General features: G+C 38.9%; 1 protein-coding gene across 16 annotated transcripts in view; it reads right to left on the bottom strand.

Annotated features, from left to right (window-relative positions):
• Positions 1-20,402, bottom strand: part of mef2aa (myocyte enhancer factor 2aa) — a 194,294-nt gene that overhangs the window by 18,662 nt on the left and 155,230 nt on the right. For 14 of the 16 annotated variants that reach the window (XM_073033075.1, XM_073033069.1, XM_073033071.1 and 11 more), the window contains 4 exons: positions 19,779-19,998; positions 18,108-18,161; positions 2,431-2,615; positions 119-142 (listed from right to left, as the gene is read on the bottom strand). In XM_073033075.1, coding sequence (XP_072889176.1) covers positions 119-142; positions 2,431-2,615; positions 18,108-18,161; positions 19,779-19,998 — 483 coding nt within the window. The remainder of the gene's footprint in view (positions 1-118; positions 143-2,430; positions 2,616-18,107; positions 18,162-19,778; positions 19,999-20,402) is intronic. The other 2 variants (XM_073033080.1, XM_073033079.1) reach the window with 1 other exon arrangement.

Below are 20,402 nucleotides of genomic sequence, written 5' to 3' on the forward strand. Positions count from 1 at the left end.
AGCATGCAGTACTACAAATGGCAAAACTCTATTATCTTCTGAAAATAAATATTAGTCCAAGCTTCTTTTCAGATCTTTTATAAAAACACACAATATTCCAAGCTGAGTTCAGACTTACCATATCCAACTCATCCTCCTCTGACTGCAAAAACCAGATACAAAATAAATATACTCTGTTACTAGGTGAAAATGATCCTGAAACTACTCGTAGTCACTTGTACATGCATAATTTCATGTTCATCCTATGCTTCCATTTTGAACTGATCAATGGTTATCTTGAAAGGAAATGATGGGATTAAGATTGGGTAAATGATTTAAATTCTCAATATACAAACACTACCATCAGTTTAATATTTCTTTCCCCCCCAACCATTTCATGAGTTTCCTACAACAGTTTCACCCTGTGTCATGTTTTACCATTGGCCCCATCCATTCCACTTGTATTGGCCATCTGTCAGTGACACCTCCAATCAAGAATTTAACTTCCACAAGGTCATCTATGACACCAGCTCTACCCTGTGTCTCTTACATGATCACAGAGCGGTCACTGTGCTAACGGGGTGATGCCATATCTCACATGGGGTCCAACTTCATTATTTTGGAAGAATGTAATCTGGTTGACATTTGCAGCGTCTGACAAGAATTCAACAACTCTCCAAAGAACTTTGAGGTCTAATTTCTTTTCCCTTTAATCTACATAGAATCAAAGATACTACCCCTAGAATATCAGTCTGTACATCTCCTTAGTTCACCCTCAAAGCTATTGTTCACAGTAGTCCCTAATGACACCTTACACTATCTTTAGAAAAATACAGTTAATGATGCATTGGATATGTCATAGTCATACAGCATGGACACAGGTCCTTTGGCCAATGAGTCCATGCTGATCATCAATTACACTAATCCTATATCATTCCCATTTGATGCTCTCCACACTCCCAACAACTACTCCAGATTTCAACTACTCATTTACAAATTAAGGGTGACTTTCAATTACTTATTAACCTACTAGTTTGGTAGCTTTGGGATGGTACTCACTGGAATTTAGAAGAATGCAGGGAAATTTCATTGAAACCTACTGAAAGTTGAAAGGACTAGATAGGGTGGATGTGGAGAGAATGTTTCCTATGGTGGGGGTATCTAGAACAGCCTCAAAATTGAGGGGTGACTTTTTAGAACAGAGGTAAGGAGGAATTTTTTTTTAGCCAGAGAGTAGTGTATCTGTGGAATGCTCTGCCACAAAATGCAGTGGAGGCCGAGTCTGTGCATATATTTAAGGTGGAAGTTGATAGTTTCCTGATTGTTCAGGACAACAAAGGATATGGCGAGAGGACAGGTGTATGGAGTTGAGTGGGATCTGGGATCAACCATGATGGAATGGCAAAGTAGACTCAATGGGCTGAATGGCCTGATTCTACTCCTATGCCTTATGGTACTAGTCACATCCTGAAAATAAATAAATAAACAGGAGCATCCTGGAGAACCCAAGCTCAGGGAGAATGTACAAACTCTACACCAATAACACTGGAGGTCAGAACTGAATGATTGTCACTGGAGTTTTAAGGCAACAATACTATTAACTGTGCCACTCTGCATCCTTAGCCTTCTGGAAACATTATACAGCGGTTATTTCTTTTTCTGTTCCACACTGGTTCTGAACTGATACAAATTCAGCATTCTGAATCTTAGCATCTATCAAGGCTTTGTCAGGCTCACCAATGCAATCTTATACATCTCCTAATTGCAGGATACAAATTGTTTGCCGTTGGGTATTTACACTACAGCCCACGTTGCCACAGTCAGCAGAAAAATCACTCCCTGCCCTCCTCCTTTTACTTCATATCTAATATATCTTCACATTTTATTATTCTGGAAAATATAGCTACACCCACAAGATTCACATCAAGTCATTTTGCAGTGTGAAGGTGTCATATAGTAACGTTACCAGCCTTAGCTATATCAGAGCATGTAGCAACTTTGATTTTGTTAATATTTGGACTAATTTTTAAACAGGTACTTTTAACTTACTATAATCATTCCCTCGAACACATAAGCTAAACTCAGTGCACCTACACTTTTCTGCAAGCTTCTCTTTCAACAGTTTCTAAGACTGTTGAACACAGCACAGTTAAAACAAATACTCAAAGTGCTGGAGAAACTCAGCGGGCCAGGCATTATCTATGGAGGGAATAGATAGTTGTTGTTTTGGGCTAAGACCCTTCATCATAAAATCTGTTCTGATGAAGAGTCTCATCCTGAAACAATCACTGTTTATTTCCCTCCATGGATGCTGCCAGAGCTGGCTGAGATCCCCTAGCATTCGGTTGCTCGCTGCAGATTTCCAGTATCTGCAGAATCTTGTGTCTCTTACAGCACATACTGATACTTTCATTGATCGATTCATACTGGGGTGTTATGTAAAAGACTCACCAGAGGTGGCATCATTCCCTTGCTAGTCGGTGGGATGACTACGCGAAGGTCTGGTTTACGATTATTCATTCCAATATTTCCACCAGGAGGGGGTGGAGACTTCGTGGGCATTACTTTGCCCAACCCATTTCCACTAGTGGAGCACAGTAGCCCTGGAGAAGCTCGAGGGTTAACAAAACCATTTCCTGAAATCAATTTTAGAAAATTATTTCAAAAAATACATTCCTAAATTTGTTTTCATCACATTTGTTACTCAGTTTGTCATTTGATACAATTCTTTTCACACTTAACATTTATCCTGTTGGTTTGGGATTAACTGTTATTATGCTGCTCAATGTCAGAATTAGGATAAGATGACAATTACCATGTCACTCAAAGTACAGCATTTTTGTGCCTAGAATTAAGGCAGAAGCAGTGGAATGTACTGAGAAACTCAAGAGTATTAAGAATGCACAGAGACTTTGCATAAGTGACAGAAGAACTGCACTTCTCAAACTATCCTCCTCCCTGGTCCACCTTCCATTTCCTGCCCCATCTGTAGAACAGTCTGTAGATGCTACATTGCCTTCATCAGCCACCTCAATACCTACAAAACTACAGTGAATGCAAGCATCCTCGATCACAAAGGGGCTGCCTAAGATGATGAATGGTCAGACCATACCCTGAGCGTTGTAGCAAACTCTGCCACAGAAACAAGCACATGTTCAAAAGTAGGAGGTTACGCCTCAAAAAAAATCACAAGCTTCATTCCACTGTCAGAGCTCTGAGTTACGATTTTTCTGAGGAAATTAGATATTATTAAAATCTAATCATGGCATGGTTATTCAGACAGGATATTCAAAAAACTACCTTAATCCAACTATAGAACTCAACTAAAACAATGGCTTAAACTAATGATAGGTAATTTTAGAATTGATCCAAAAATCTTTTCCACTTAGAGACCTTACTACAAACATTCAGATGGATTGTTATAGGTTAGGAAGAGAAAGTTAAGATGGGCCTGGTTGTAAATATCTTGTGATCTGGAATTCTTTCACCATAATACATCTATGTTAATAGATAGATGGATAGACAGATGTTTTATTGATCCCAAAGGAAATTACAGGGTCTCAACAGTAATACAAGTGCACAGATATACAAATATTAGAAGAGAAATAAGAAAGAATAAAAATAAAATAAGTTACCTTAAAATAAGATGTACAAGATTTACAGGTCAAAGATTGCAAGATCATTCCTCAGCTAGGTTGACTTGTTATAGAGCCTGATGGTCGAGGGTAAGAATGACCTCATGTAGCGCTCTTTGGAACAGCGCAGTTGTCTTAGTCTATTACCGAGAGTGATCCTCTGTTCAGCCAAGGTGGCATACAGGGGGTGAGGAACATTCTCAAGAATTGCCAGAATTTTCTAGAGGGTCCTTTCTTCTACCACAGTTTCTAATATGTCCAGTTTGACTCCTATAACAGAGCCAGCCTTTCTAATCAGTTTATTGGCATCACCTATGTTGATACCATTGCCCCAGCACAGCACCACATAGAAGACTGTACTAACGACAACAGACTGGTAGAACATGTGAAGGAGAGACCTGCATACTTCAAAGGACCTTTGTCTCCTCAGGAAGTAGAGGCAACTCAGGACCTTCTTGCCTCTGTATTGGTACTCTACTCAAGTCTTTTGTCCAGGTGCACCTCCAGGTACTTGTAGCTCCTCACCAAATCCATGTCCTCACCATCAATAGTAATAGGGAGTAGTGCAGGGATTAGTAACAGGGAGTAGTGTTTGGTCTTCCTCAAGTCCCAATCACCATCTTCTTTGTCTTACTAATGTTGAGCTGCAGATGATTCAGCTTGCAGCATTCGACAAAGTCCTCCACCAGGGCCCTGCATTCATTCTCCTGTCCTCCCTTTATACACCCAGTTATTACTGAATTATCAGAGAATTTCTGCAGATGACATGACTCTGGTTTATCTTAAGTCTGAGGTACACAGGGGTGAACAGGAAGGGAGCCAATACAGTCCTGTGGGACCCCAGTGCTGCTTTTAGCCATGTCTGACACACAGCTCCGAAGCAGCACAAACTGTGGTTCTCCAGTCAGGTAGTCCATTATCCACAATACAATGGAAGTGCTAAACTGTATTAAACAGAGCTTTTCCTCCAGCAATGAGGACTGTATGGTATTGAAGGCACTAGAAAATTCAAAAATCATAATCCTCACAGTGCTGTCCTGCTTATTCAAATGGGAGTAGACTCTGTTCAGTAGGTAGATGACAGCATCGTCGACTCTAATGTGCTCCTGGTAGGCAAACTGCAGGGGATCGAGGATTGATCTGGCCAAGGGTTAGAGGGGAGCCAGGACCAGCCTCTCTAGGGTCTTCATGATGTGTGAGGTCAGTGCCACTGGATGGTAGTCATTCAAGACTATGGTCGGCCCTTCCTAGGTCCTGGGACTATACATGATGTTTTCCACACAGTCAGGACCCTTTCCAGGCTGAGATTCAGATTGGAAATGTACTTGATGAACTCCACACGGCTGCCCAGCACACTCCTTCAGCACGATCCGCTCCCAATGCTTTGCCATGTGAATTTCTCCAGAGCCTTTCTCACCTGCACTGTAGGGAAGGTGAGTCCATGATGACTGGGGAGTTGGTGGGGTCTGGGGGAGGTGAAGATCGGGACAGTAGTAGTTAATATGTGGAGGTGTGTCCCAGGTGTGACTCGGTGTTGTACCTAAAGTCTGAGGTATATAGGGTAAACAGGAAGGAAGCTAATATAGTCCGCTGTGGGGCCCCAGTGTTGCTTACAGCCATGTGTGTCATAGCTCTGAAGCTGCACAAGCTGTGGTCTGTCAGACAGGTCATCCATTATCCAGGATACAATGTAAGTGCCAACCAGCATTGAACGGAACTCTCCCCGCCCACCCCCCCCCCCCCCCCCAGCAATGAAGACTTTAAATAACAGGCTACATATGCCGTCCCATTAAATAACAGGCTACATACCTTCTGCATCAAATTTACTCATGATAGATCAATTAACTATTAACACTTTAAGTAGTTTGAGTCATATTCTAAGATTTGGAAGAAACTAGACAGCCTGCTTTAGGCAAAAGGCAGAATTGCCACTGTTCAGTGAGTTCCTGCTTTTCAATGTGATGGACCATGACTATAGATCAGTTTGCATGTGCTTCACACCACTACATTAGGGCACTATGGATTGAATAGTACATTTATACATTAATGTACATTAATATTTCCGTTTAGTAGCAGACACATCTCTCAGCATAGAGTCCTACAGCACAGAAACAGTATCTTAGCCCAGCAAGCTTATGTGTACCATCTATTCTAACCCCATTAACCAGCACTTGATAGCCTACTGTGCCTTCGGAAATTCCAACGCTCATTCAGATCTTTCCTAAGTGTTGAAAGCACCTGTGTCCACCACTTTCTCAGGTGCTTTCAACACTTCTAGACCTCTAGTTCTAGTCTCACCCAACTTCAGTGGAAAAATCCCTATTTGCATTCCAGACTTCAACCATCATTTTGGGGGGAAAAAATATTTTCCTCAGATCCCCTCTAAACACTTTACGCCTCAGGTTAAACCTGTTCTCAGGCATCTCTGCCATCGAGTTTCTCACTACCCAACCACTCATAATTTTGTATACCACCATTGCAGACACTTCATGGTAGCAGCATCTGGCAGGTGATTGCTACTGTATTCATCTTTACCCTGTGCCATTTTATTTCAAAATCAATGTGAAGTAATTTCATTTTTCATACTTTGGTATATTCTAATTGAAATATTTTAAGTGGCCAAAGAGAGTTTTTAATGATCTTAGCAGCAAACTTAGATAAAAAGCATTGTAGTGTGATATCTGTCATGAAGAACAATAAAGGTATCAGAATTAACCTTGGAGCACAATCATGACTGGTCTATGAAAGCAAATTCTTGAAATAATCAGCTGGAAACATTAGAATTATACTGTATAGCAATTATTTTGCATCTGCTGTTCTTGTGAATCCTGTTGAGTTCAAGTGAAGAAGATGGTGATTGAAAAGATAACTACAGGCCTTGTTAATCATCAGCCATTTCTGCCTAACATGGTGAAGCATGAAATCTGAAGCTTCCAACACATGTTGATGTTTTAGATCTAAAGTAAAGCACTGAAGAAAAAATAGATATCATTCCATACCAGCTGATTAAAAAATCTCAATGCTTTAAGTTATCCACTATAATTAATGAACAATATGGATTTCATCAAAAATTTTGATTTTTCTTTTCTTTTTACAGCCACATCCAGATGTGTTAGTTCTGCAGATTACTAGCCAATTAGTCTGAGTGTTACTGCACAGAAATAGGTCCTTCAGCCAATCTAGTTTGTGCAGAGCTGTTATTCAGCCTAGCCCCATCAACCATATCTATCCCTTCACGCATTTCCCCTAACTTCTCTTCAATTTTGCAATTGAACACACATCCACCACTTCTGCTAGCCGCTCATTCCACACGCACTGTTACCTGAGTGATGTTCCCCCTCAGATTCCCCACAAATATTTCAGCTTTACCCTTAACCTACAACCTATAGTTCTAGTCTCGCCCAACCTCAGTGGAAAACTCCTATTTACATTTATCCTATCTGTACCCCTTACAACTTTGCATACCTCTATCAAATCTCCCCTTATTCTCTTGCACTCCAAGGAATAAAGGTCTAACCAATTCAACCTTTCCCTGTAACTCGGGTCCCCAAATCCCATCAAGGTCCTTGACAATTCTTTCTGTACTCTTTCAATCTTATTGATTTCTTTCCTATAGGTAGGTGATCAGAACTGAAATCTGGTTTCAAACAACATCTTGTACACAACTTCAATATAATATCCGAATCCCTGTACTAAATGCTTTCATTTATGGAGGCCAGTGTGTTAAAATTGTAATATAATTGTACCTTTTAACATTTTGTATTTTATACAATGCGCAAATTTTTAAATGCAACAATTAAAATTGTTTTATCCAAGCCAAACACAAATTTTTAAGTAATAAATGATTTTCATTAGATGTTACGCAGCAATCATTTCAAATAGGTATAGTGCACTTTAGTGTCATCTGCTGATAGTTTTATGAACTACACAAAGGGGGAACTAATTCCTAGGAGTCTACAAATTAAATAAATTGATATTGAACCAAATGTTTTCTTTCCCCTCAGTTCAATCCACAACCTACTGAAATGAGTATTGGAATGAAATATCATCAGAAAACAGCAGCATAATCCTCTTTGCTTGGTAAACGTCACTAATTCCAAAACTGCATCAGCAATTTTGGTTATTGTGTCATGGACACAGAAAAAGATCTGCTTGTTGCTGAGGTATTATGCAAAACCATTCAAGGTCCATTTCATTTGCTTTAGTTAGGAAATACAGGGCAAAATGAAATTTAGAAAGCAATAATTTCACCTTTTGGTCAGAAAAGACAACATTTTTTTGTTTGTGCAATGACCAGCTTTAAAATCAAATTACTGATCTGTTGCAATGAAAAACCCCACTGCAAATATTAGCTTTAACAATTATTTTCTACCATACTACATTTAAAATATAATCAAAAGAAAGTTCTTACAAAATACTCTTCCTAAAATAGGCATTTTACCAAATGCTTTATTTTTTAAAGTCTCAAGGGATTTAAATAAACCTAGTCTGAAATGGAGCAGTAATTTCTCGCCTTTAGCCCAACACAATCTGAATATAATCAGTTCTAAGTTCAAAGTAAAATTTATTATCAGAGTACATACATGGTGTATGGAGGGATATGGTCCAGGTGCAGGTCAGTGGGACTAGGCAGACAAATGGTTCGGCACAGCCAAGAAGGGCCAAAAGGCCTGTTTCTGTGCAGTAATGTTCTATGGATCTATGTCACCATATACAACTTCGAGCAATCTTAGGAATTTCTTCACCCAGAGAGTGGTGAATCTGCGGAATTAGTTGCCGCAAGTGGTTGTGGAGGCCAAGTCTTCGGGTATATTTAAAGCAGAGTTTGATAGATACTTCATCAGTCAATGCATTAAGGGTCACGGGAAGAAGGTAGGACATTGGGCCTGAGAGGGAAGTGGATTAGCCATGATGAAATGGTAGAGAAGACGATGGGCCAAATGACCTAATTCAGCTCCTATATCATATGGTCTTATATGGTCTTACAAACTCACTGGGTCCAGGATAGATCCTCTGAGATGTTGACACCCTGAAACTTGAAGCTGCAGACCTCTCAATGAGGACTGATACATTTTTGGCTGAATTCCCCCTCCCTGAAGTCAATAATTAGTTCCTTGGTCTTGCTGACCTTGAGTGAGTGGTTGTTACAGCCAGTCTCACACCTGTATGTTTCCTCACTGCCAATTGAAGTTCTACATCAATAAAGGTACTACCCTTCTTAAGAAAAAGATTAATCTTATGTCAGGGAACCCACACCAATGTTCCACCAAGCTATCTTTTTTCTCCCTTTGCCCATCACTCCTGTTAGGAAGTATTCTGGAGTAATGTGAATATAGCAGATATTAATTCAAACAAGAACCAGTCTACAGTTCTCAATGTAAATTGCAAGCAATAAATAGGCTGGAGTTAAAAGGACATCTTTGCAAACAAACAGCACTGCCTACAAAATACAAGCTGCTGGCACAAAGGGGATTGACTGCTCAAGAGAACTGGTTTATAAAGTGAAATGACCAGGAGATGTTTTTGTAGAGTGTTCTCATAGATGATCACAGCCAAATGTTAAGACAATGGGGCTGTGTTAATTGGCCTGCATCAAATGAAGCAGCACTGGCTAAATTATTTGCACCACTGTGACTTGAGCTCAAGCTGACACGCCAGACTGATGTTATCACAGCATATCAAACTTGACCACAGGTATAGGCAATCAATAGTTGGGATATTTGTGTACTCAGAGTCAGCCCAAACAACATGAATTTTCAGTGTCTGGGGTATCTATCCACAGAAGCAGTTTTTAGTCTTTCACCCATCACTCCCATCTTCCCTTCTGTTCCCACCTGATTCTTTTTATTCACCATCCACCCTAACCCACTAAAATTTCACATCCACTTACCATCCCCTTCCTATTATGGAATCACTGCTCACTTACCAACCTCTACCTTACCCAATCCCTGACCCAGTTCTATCTGCCCATCAACTAGTCCCCAACTTGTTTCATCCATTGCCACTCAGCTCCTCATCCAGCTGCGTCCACTTGTCCATTAAACCTCCCTACCGGGCTCCATTTATCATCTATCACCCTCCCCCCAACCTCCCTCATTTTGCTATACCCTGGCATTCTCCTTCTTCTCCCCGTCCTGATGCAGGTTTTCAACCTGAAACATGAACTTAATACCTTCTGCTTCCACAGATGCTGTCGACTTGCTGAGTTCTTCCTGCATTGTTTTTCTTCCAGATTCCAGCACCTGCAGTCTAGTTTGTCTTCCTTACAGTAAGCTTAACTATTCATTAGAAATTAATTGCATTAACATTAACTCCTTTCACTATCTCACAAATGTGGTACTTACTAAAAAAAAAATTCAATTTCTTTTAATTTCCCGCCTCACTTGAAAATTCTATATGCGAGATCTGCAATCATAAGCATTAATGACTGACTCATCCCTGTCAATGTTTTCTCCATTATCAAGATATGATGCACAAGAAGTGCTCTCAGGGTTGTGCATATGATGTGACTATCAATCAGTTCTCAATAGCGCAAGTAATCAGTTTGACTTCGTTAGATATTTTCAGATTCATCCCTAAAGTTGACCAGCAGTGACCTGACTGTGACTCAACCCAGGTGCAGGTTGTGACCTTCAATTGCATAATAACCTTCCTCTTCAGTAAGAACTAAACTCAGCTGGTAAAGGAGGAAACTGAAGTTGTAATTATGATGAGATTCTGAGAATGAGCTGCAACTAGAGCAGATAATTATCTCATGAATTATTCAACAGGATCAAAAATAAATGCAGATGAACCTGAATGGATCATCAATGACTTTGAAAGTAAGCGAGCTTTTATATGAGCTTGTTCTCAAGGCCTGGGTTTGAGCCAGACTACATTGGCAAGTCTAGGACAGGCATTAATTCCAACACTTAATTTTACCCTCATTTAATTTTGAGTGGGGTCTGGAACAAAATCAAGATGGAAAAAAAAAAAGAAAAGCTTCATGATGAGAAGATATATGAACCTAGGGTGCAGATTAATGCTATGTGCTAGGATAGGGGTATAGGACATCATGGTCAGAAAGTTGGCACGGCGATGAGAATGGAGATAGAGGAATGAACTGAAGTGAGGAGTTAGAAAATGGGTGAGGACAATATCAAAAGGCAACCACCAGTTTGCAGAAAGTTCAGATCACAACATTAGAAAAATCAGTAACAGCTGGGAGCAGGAGAATGTATACCTGAGAATCATATGAATCTCAGCGAACAAGACTACTTTTGCAAATAGTAGATGGTGTTCTGCATACAGTGGGTCTTATGCCAAACAGAAGTCAACAGAGATATATAAATATATTGTCTTTTCAAGATTCATAAATGTAAGTTGGAGACAACAGACTGAAGATGCTAGAATCTGGAGCAACAAGCACGATGCTGATGAAACTCAGCACGTCAGGCAGCATCTGTGGATGGAAATGATCAGTCAACATTTTGGATTAAAACCCTTCATCTGGACTGAAAGACAGTTGGGAAACAGTCAGCATAAAAAGGTAAAGGCAAGAGGGCTTTCAGAATTTTGTGTTGGCTATCACTCTGCTAAGTTCCTCCAGCATCTTGTTTCCTGCTCACAATTTAAGAGGCTGGCCAAACAAAATGAATAGTGTTCAATGTATTGTAAATGAAGGAACATAAGGAACATCGAGCCAATCAGAATATTTATAAGGTTTAAGGAAGTCTGAATTTGTAGGGGTATGGAGGGCTAAGGTCCCCATGCAGGTCAACAAGAGTAAGAATTTTAAATGGTTCAGCATGGACTAGATGGGCCTGTTTCTGTGCTGTACTTTTCTATGATTTTAAGGTCTTTTTATAGCTGATCAGTGACAAGAGTACATTTTTTATCCAGATATTTTATCCAGGAATATTTTGTGTGCCCTTCACCACTAAGTATGTCTTGTTTCCATTAGAAAATTATTATACTTCATCTGATTAGAACATGATATTGCCAAAAATATTTCTTACATTATATCTGATTTTACAAGTGATAGTGCAAGCAAGTGTAGTTATAATTCACCTGCAATTTTGTGAATTTACATTAATCGTGAAATTACAAAACTCCAGACATACAAGTTCTTCTGTATAGTTAAGGCTAGAAAATTCAGAAATGAAACATGAGGAAAAGGTGATAATATCTGTACGTTAAAAACAGTCTAACAAAGATATCTTTAAGACTTCCTCTTAGAATGAACCTGGTAGAAAACAGTGATAACATACTGTATATTCTATAATCAGAATGAAAACCAAATCCTATCATTGCTTATAACAGCTGGATCGTTTGGCTGGCAAAGCACATTCCCCAAGATAAATGCTTGAAAAGGCAGTTGAACTCAAGAGAATGCCTACATAGGGAGGATGCTTGAATTTTTAAAATTCAGCATTTCAATTAATTATCCCCATATTGTAAATGTTCCTCTAATCAAAGGAATACATATCAATCCAGAGAACAAAAATCAAGCTTCAGCAAATCCTTTCAACCATAAATGTCCTGCAACAATTCTACATTTGTCTAATTAATTCTGGCTTCTTTTGCAAGCCATTTGTCTTAGATTCAGTTCCAACCAGGAGAACCATCTGGCCCACAAATGTTCTTTGATTTCTGTCAGTCCCTCTAAATAAGCTGCAGAAATGATGATTTAAGCCAGGTGATCTAAACAATGGTTGTAGCTCTGTCTACTTTGCTATATTACCTACTGTAGGTCCTCTATTTATTGACAATATAAACTGTGCATATCTCTCCATACTAACACTATCCGTGTTTCCAATATAAACTGATTCCAGTTGTTCAAGTCTTGTGAATTTAAAAGAACTTGCTATAAAACCACAAAGCAAAGAAGTCTGAGATGTGTGCAATCTGCCAAGCACCATTTTTTTCCAAATGCTCACATTGTAGCAAGAATTAATCTGACAGATGACAGTCTTATTTGCAAACCATTGCAAAGAGAGCTACTGAACCAGCCATTAAATTAACTTTAAGTCATGTTCAATAGCAGCAATGACCAAATGTTCAAGTTCAGAGGACTGGAGAATGAGAGGTAACCTCATAGAAGTTTATTAAAATTATGAGGGCCATGGATAAGTCATTGTCTTTTTCCCAGGGTAGGAGTATCAGAAGGTAAAGGACACAGGTGCAAGGGAGAGACTTAGAAGAGGCTCAAGAGGTAACCCCTTTACACAGAGGGTAGTGAGCACCAAGAATAAGCTGGCAAAGAATTAGTTGGGGCATGCACATTTGCAATGTTTAAGAGGAATTTGGATAGGCTCATGGAGGGGAAGGACTTGGAGGGTTTTGGGAGGAACATGAGCAACTGGGACGAACTGGGAAGATGCTGCGGTCGGCATCGACCAAGTGAGCTGAAGGGCCTGTTTTGATGCTGTATTACTTTATGACCACATGGAGGGTAGAAATGGAAACTGTGGCCACAAGTGTTTTGCTCACCCTTTGTGCATGATATGCCACCAGGAACAATGATATTAAGGACATATAATGCCTGAATGATGCTACTTCCACAAAGTTCTACCATGCTGATGGAACCTATAAGCACACCAAAGAAGATTGTAGGGCTTTATCCTACCAGGGTTTCTGTCACACAGTCTGTAAGCTTCTCACCATCTGACCTGAAACTTAAACCTCCATCGTCTCATCACCATCTTCATCATATGCTACGCCTCCTTCTGTCCCCACCCTTATATGCTTGACTAAATCTGACCTACTTTCACCCCAAATGTCCCGATCATCTAGCCTTTACTTCCTCCCAGTACACGTCCATCTCACACCATCATTTCTTTCACTGATATCTACAATAGTGGGAGATCAGCGTCTGTCCTACTGTGTATAATATCATCTATTGTACATGGTAAAACATCAGAGGACCTTCAACAGTTCAGCCTGAGGCCCGCCATTGGGAAATTTAGCCAACAGGTTTTAGTATACTGGCCTCTTCTCTACAGGAAGACATAAGCAAAGATGTCTTAATTAGGAGATTATTCTGGGATTTTATTCAGAGTAAGATCAGCAATGAACTTCGACAAAATTTCAGTCAAGAAAACATGCTGAACAAGTTTGTGCTTCCAGTGGCCAGATCAAGTTACAAAGATAATCGTTTGCCAAATGACAGGAGTACTTGGGTGGAGTATGACGAAGGAGCCATGGTAGCAGAGGGGAAATATTTGATGCTTTCATTATGCATGTTACTAAAAATACACTATTCTCCAAGAAGGCAACTAGATAAGTTGATCCAGTAACATGCTCTCTTCAATTAGTATCAACAGTTCCCTTCTCGGGTTTCTGCTGTAGATCTCTCTCCAGACAATTCATCTTTCAGCACGCATGCTGATATGAAAGGCTGTAACTGGAACCTGAGCAATGATGCAACAGTATCGCAAATAGCAAGGAAAATCTTTAAGATAAGAGCAGCTTTTGTGTGGTACCTTTCGAAGAATGGTTCTGCGAGCTTACACGGTGCTGATTATTCATCCCAGAATTGGCTGTGTTCATGATAGTCTCATTTCAGAAAGGGAGAACCTTGAGCACTATTATGGGCCTTAATTATACACGTGTAAAGGGGCATTGTCCACTTCAGGGATGGATCCTAGAGCCTTGTTATCGTAGCCTTTATCAATATGGATATCAGCCACTTTCCATTTTAGATACAATTAAACAGCAACGAATCAAGATTTATGTTTATTTAAGGTGTGTAAAAGGTTGCAGGTAACTGTATTGTTCATCAGTTTTAAGGGGAAGGGGATTTGTATTTTTGGTTCTTCAATGTAGAAAGAGACCCAATTATTACTCAACATACTTTCCCTTTAAACCATGAGACAGGTTCCATTTCCCAACAGCACTGGCAACAAGCAGAAGCATGCCAAAAATGTTAAACTCACATCCCTGCTGGCATACTGAGCTTTTTGAAAACCTTCCTCCCCATTCACTAGAAAGATGAAAACAACAGCTGATGATCCATCAGGGCCTCACTGGGGTCTCAGCTACAGGATTCATCCTTAATATGCACCTGCTGTTCTATTTCACACAGCATACAACAGGCACAGTGAGCTGGCAGGTTATTGTGTACCAGGAGCCGAAAGATATGACATAGCGCAAATGCCTGGTGGATGTTTAGAAGTTCTACTCAGTATACACATTACTGGCCTTGCAATAAATGCAAAGCTCCTATCTTATTCAACACAAATTTGAAACTGTCATTTAAGTATAGCAAATGTTTAGGAAAGGACTTCTGATCATTTACTGTGATATGTTTATCCAGTAGCAATTGTGTGATAATGAATGTAGGCAGAGAATTAATTGAAATAATGCCTACACCTAATCAAGAATGATTTGTCAACTCTTTACAATATTAATATAATTCTACTATTATTGGGGCATAAAATTATTAGCATAGTTAATTTATATAGACATGCAAAGCAGATCTTCATAATACATGTACAAAAGACTCTGGAGTGAAATTGAAGTGAAGACAGACATATATTTAGTGCCTCTCATCACTACTGGATATCCCAAAGCACTTTGCAGCTAATAAAGTTATATAAAAACATGGCAGCCAATTTGCACACAGTAATATCTCACAACAGCAACATGCTAATCCTCTTTTTATGCAGTTTGGTTAAAATAAATCTTTGGTCAGGGTGATGCCTCCTAATCTTTTCAAAATAATACCAGGATTTTGCACATCCACCTAACAAAGCAGGGGGAAACTCTGGTTACCAATTCCTTCAAAACAACATATCCTGATCCTAAAGAATTTCCATAGTGCTGTACTATTTTGGTCTAATTTAAGTCTCTGAAGTAAGAAACAGTCTGATAAATTCCGATTAAGCCATGTTGGCCATTGCCATTTATGGTGTTACTCTACCAGTGCTTAACCACATTCTGAATTATGTGCATTTTGTTGTTGGCTTCAGATTTTTGATCACCTTGTCAAGCTTAGGTATAAGTGCAAGAATATCCTTGTCCTTGTTTCAGTGCCCTCAAACCTCATCCTCTTTACCCCCTCAGATAAGCTCAGACTTCAAAAATATAGGGTGTTAAGTTGCATTTTGCAAAAATTGGCTTGCACTAACAATTGGAACAAGCTCACTAGAGACTTCAGACCGAATACTCACATTTGTTCAATTTAGCAATGCAAAACTTAAAGGTCTTCACTATTTGGCATTTGCAAAGTATAGAACAGGATTAAACACTTCAGAATAGATTTATTGTTGCTTAGGTATTATTGAATAATCACTAAGCAATTGGAATATACATGTTAAGACTCCAAGTGCCAATCTTTAAACAGTGCTGATCTGCTAAATGTCGCTTTGTAGATAGTCTAATTTTAGATCTTGCACCATCTGCTGCACATCTCAAAAAGTGCTAATCTTCATGAATAGTTCCTTACATTATTTCTTTAATGATCATACAGTGCCAAACAGGATATATCAAGTCCTCTGATATAGGTGGACATTCTGACCAGAGAGCATATACATACCATACCCAGTGTTGGCCTCATTCAGGTATACTAGTTTGAGAGATTGAATGTTAGATGCCATGAAGCTGCTCCCTCTGCCTGGACTGGTGACATATGCTCAGGTTAAGCAGTCAGCTATTGAAGACTTAAATTATAAATCCTGAGTTGGAAATATACTCAATGGCCACTTTATTAGGAACCTTCCGCTTCTAGGTTTGATGTGCTGTGCATTCAGAGATGCTCTTCTGCACAGTTCTGCTGAAATGCGTGATTACTTGAGTTACTGTTGCCTTCCTGTCAGCTTGAATCAGTTTGGCCATTCTCCTCTGTCCTCTCACCTTAACAACATGTTCTCACCCACTGAACCGTCATTCACTGGATTTTTTTTTTTTTTGTTTTTTTGCACACCATTCTCTGCAAACTCTCGAGACTGTTGTGCGTGAAAATCCCAGGGGATCAGCAGTTTCTGAGATACTCAAACCACCATGTCTGGCACCAATCATTCTACGGTCAAAGTCACTTAGATCACATCACTTCCGCATTTCACACTTTGGTCTGAACAACAACTGAACCTCTTGTCTGCATGTCTTTATGCATTGAGTTGCTGCCACATGATTTCCCAAGAATAAATCTCCATTAACAAGCAGGTATGAAGATGTCCCTAATAAGCTGGCCACTGAGTGTATATCCTCAGTGCTTCATTACTGACCTAGAACACCCTGTCCAACAGCATTTTAGGGGTAGATGTACCAGAAAGGTGGTAGTTCAGGTCAACAGCTCACCATCATCTTCTCAAAAGACAACTAATGTTGGGCCAGTGAGGCCAGTGACTTTTTCAATTCATGCAGAAACAGGCTTTCGCACCATTTGTGGAGTTAGACATGGAGATGCTACCAACATCCCTACCCTTTATCCATTACATAATATGACGGGGTAAAATACCTTGGAAATGGAGCTTTTAAATCTTCTACACATTTCATGTCTAGTATTCTGCAATACGTAGGATGTGATAATACAAAAATTGCACTAAATTTAGTATAAAAATTATTGTAAGTAGGGAAACTGTTAATCTCTGTATTATGGAATTTCACACAGAAACTGGAAATAACTTAGCAAGATGTGTGCATAGATCTTCCTGATTCAATGAATAACTTAACAATTCAATACAAGATCCAAGCAGTAACAAGTTAAAGCCATTTGTCTTCATCAGTAACAAACTTAACCTTCCCAGTTCTGTAGTATCCTGTTGTATTTTGTTTACTTTAGAGTTGTAGGTTACAGAGTCATCCAGCATGAAAACAGGTCCTTCAGCCCATCTGGTTCATGCCAACCTAGATACCCCATCCACTTTAGTGCCACGTAACAGTGCTTGGCCCGTGACTTTCTAAACCTTTCCAATCCATGGGCCTGTCCAACTGCCTTTTATAAGTTGTTGGGTCAGGTGAAGTGGTTTGCTATTGTATGCGCAAAATAGCAGTGGGCTACTTCAAAATTAAACCTTGTATACCAAGTTACCGAGTGAAAGATTCATTACAAGATGTGATATTGATAACCAGCCTGCCATTTTCTTTAAGTTTAAAGAGACACGAGCAATGATAAAATAATGAGTGTCCCTGTCAATGGGAACCCCTCCAGAATAATTTTGTAGGTTATATCTCTACCCAAAAAAACTCTACAATGTAAAACTAGACTGAAATATCTCTACAAAAAAAAATGCCATCACACATTTATTAAAAGCAACATTTCTCAGTGTCTCATTGACTGTAGAATACTGGCACTCAAGGTTATAAGAAGTAGAGTTAAAGGAACGAGACGATTCCACACTAACTTATATGCGGGAGCAAAAAGTCAGACAGCAGCTAGTTTTAAATCTCCTTCTCCCATGCATTTTGCAGTACTGTACCATCAAAATTATCACAACAATGATTTTCCAATTTCAGTGATTTCAAGCTCAACAAAGCTTTAAGTATTAAGTCAAGAACAGATTCTATGCTTACCCACAGGGCTAGTACCCGCACCATTTGGCATTGTAAGGTCACCCATCATTCCACCTAAAAGAAAACAAAAGTGAGATCCAATCTTTAAACAGAGGCAGAAGTTAGCAGCATATGCATACACATACACACACGCACTCTCTCACTCTTCTGGGTGGAACATCAAGATAATTTCTATTTACTTACAGCATGAAATATGGCTTCTTCACCATAAATCAATTCTTTCTGAAAATCAGAATGCTTATTTTTCAGGCTATCTATTAAACAGACATCATTTGAATGGGTTAATATCTAAAACTGTATAGAACCAATGATTACTAGAATATTTACAATAAAATTACAGATTATTAGCTCGGAAACTAGTTATACATCAAGATACATTATATAGAATGTACATTATAAAGCAACATTAGTTACTGTAGTATGGAAATTGATTCCATAAAACATCATGATGACTTTCTATTTAATGTGCATGTTATAGTTAGCAAGTAATCTTTTACTTTTCAGATTGCATTACGTAACATTATACATCTCAAAGAATGTGATTAGCTTTTCTCATTCAATTTAAAACTAATATTAAGCTGATAGAAACACCTGGAGATACAATTTTAAAATTTCATGTCTTATTTATAAAGAAACAAGGTTCTCAGGGTGCATAGTCAATATATTTCTTTTGATTAGCAGCTATGGGAGTGAAGGAAGTGGAATAATCAGTATATACATACATCTTAAATTTAATGCTACATCTCAAAAACCCAAACTGAACATAGTACAATTGCCGTAGCTTTACACTTGTGTCTGCGATAATGAGAGCTACCAACTAACCTCAGTGAAAGAGCAACACAAATAGGTATTGTACAAAATAAAAGTGGGACTAAAATTTTTGCCAGACTGATAACCGGCCCTGTACAAATTCTTAATATAGGTGGCAACAAATTATAAAGACCTCTTTTAAAATTCAAGATGAAATAACTTCATAAACTTGTGCATACTCCAATACCACTGAGCAAATTCAAACCCCTTTTGAAAACAGATTTTTTGTGATAAACTTGTTCAATCCTTTCAGTTCCGAATGCTGCCTCAATTCCAAATTTTTATTTGATGGACTAAAGAATAGGGGGATGTTTTCTCAGATTTCTACATGTATGCTGATGCTTTTACAACAAATTTTATATTGTTCCATATGTGCTGCTTGACCTGCTGAGTTCCATGTATGTGTGTGTGTTCCTTTTACAACAAAATTTTATTTAAACTTCAGCTATTTTGAGTCTTCAGGTTTATCAATTGAAAACTGCAGCTTAAACAGCAAAAGGCAGAAGTTTAAAGGCCAGATCAGAGATTCCAGGGTGTACCAACCACATTGGCTGGAAATATGCATGTGTGGTGTGCTAATTTTCTTCTAAATGCTGCCAAAGCAAAAGGCTCCTAGTTTGAAAGTACACGTGGAAAATGTCCGTATAGCATTATTTGGAAAAAAAAATGTAAACTACTATGAAACATTTAGACGAGTTGAAAGTTAGTAAGTAAGTAAGTTACTCTAGTTTATAGCAGCTTTCTCGTTTATAGAACAGCAAGCTCCCACAGCAAAAGGTTACGCCAACATACAGTATCCAACTAACTGAGAGTCCTTCTGTTTTCTTCATAGCAGTATCATTACAATGGAAAGACAGGTACCTGCATTACCAGTGCTCGGAGGTCTCTGTGGGGCACCTGGTGACATAACATTTCTGGGCAGTGTAGCCTGGGGTGGCGAAAGCATGTTGGTATCTGTTATAGATGTGGTTACCAATGAATGAGTTACAAGAGAGCTTCCTGGGTGACTGTAAGTTAACGTGTTTGGATTGCTCACAGGAATTGCAACTGGCATTGCAAAGTTTTGAGGTTGCAAACCAGGCTAAAAAGAAATTAAAGAAAATTCAATTACTCCACAGTTAACAATTTCATGAACAGAAGTAATCAACATAATACGTATTAAATTTTTAGAACCAAATCCACATTTCCTAAAGTGGTACGGCTAGTACTAATCTCCCATTTGTCAAGCACAATATACAACCTTGAACACGAACACAAATTATTATATTCAGTTGTCCAGTCTTTCAAGGACCATTACCATTTCCATACTCCAAAATAATTGTGATAAATAAAGTTCAGTTTATTTTGTTCAATTTCTATAAAGTGTCTTCGTGTGCTTAGCAGCTTTAAATATTTCAATATATACGTTGTTGCTATCCCACACCTCATTAAACTGGAATTAAAGGGTTATTGTCTAACATTGACTATACTTTCACATCGAAAGCA

Source organism: Hemitrygon akajei, chromosome 30 (assembly GCF_048418815.1).
Source record: "Hemitrygon akajei chromosome 30, sHemAka1.3, whole genome shotgun sequence".
Lineage (NCBI taxonomy): Eukaryota > Metazoa > Chordata > Chondrichthyes > Myliobatiformes > Dasyatidae > Hemitrygon > Hemitrygon akajei.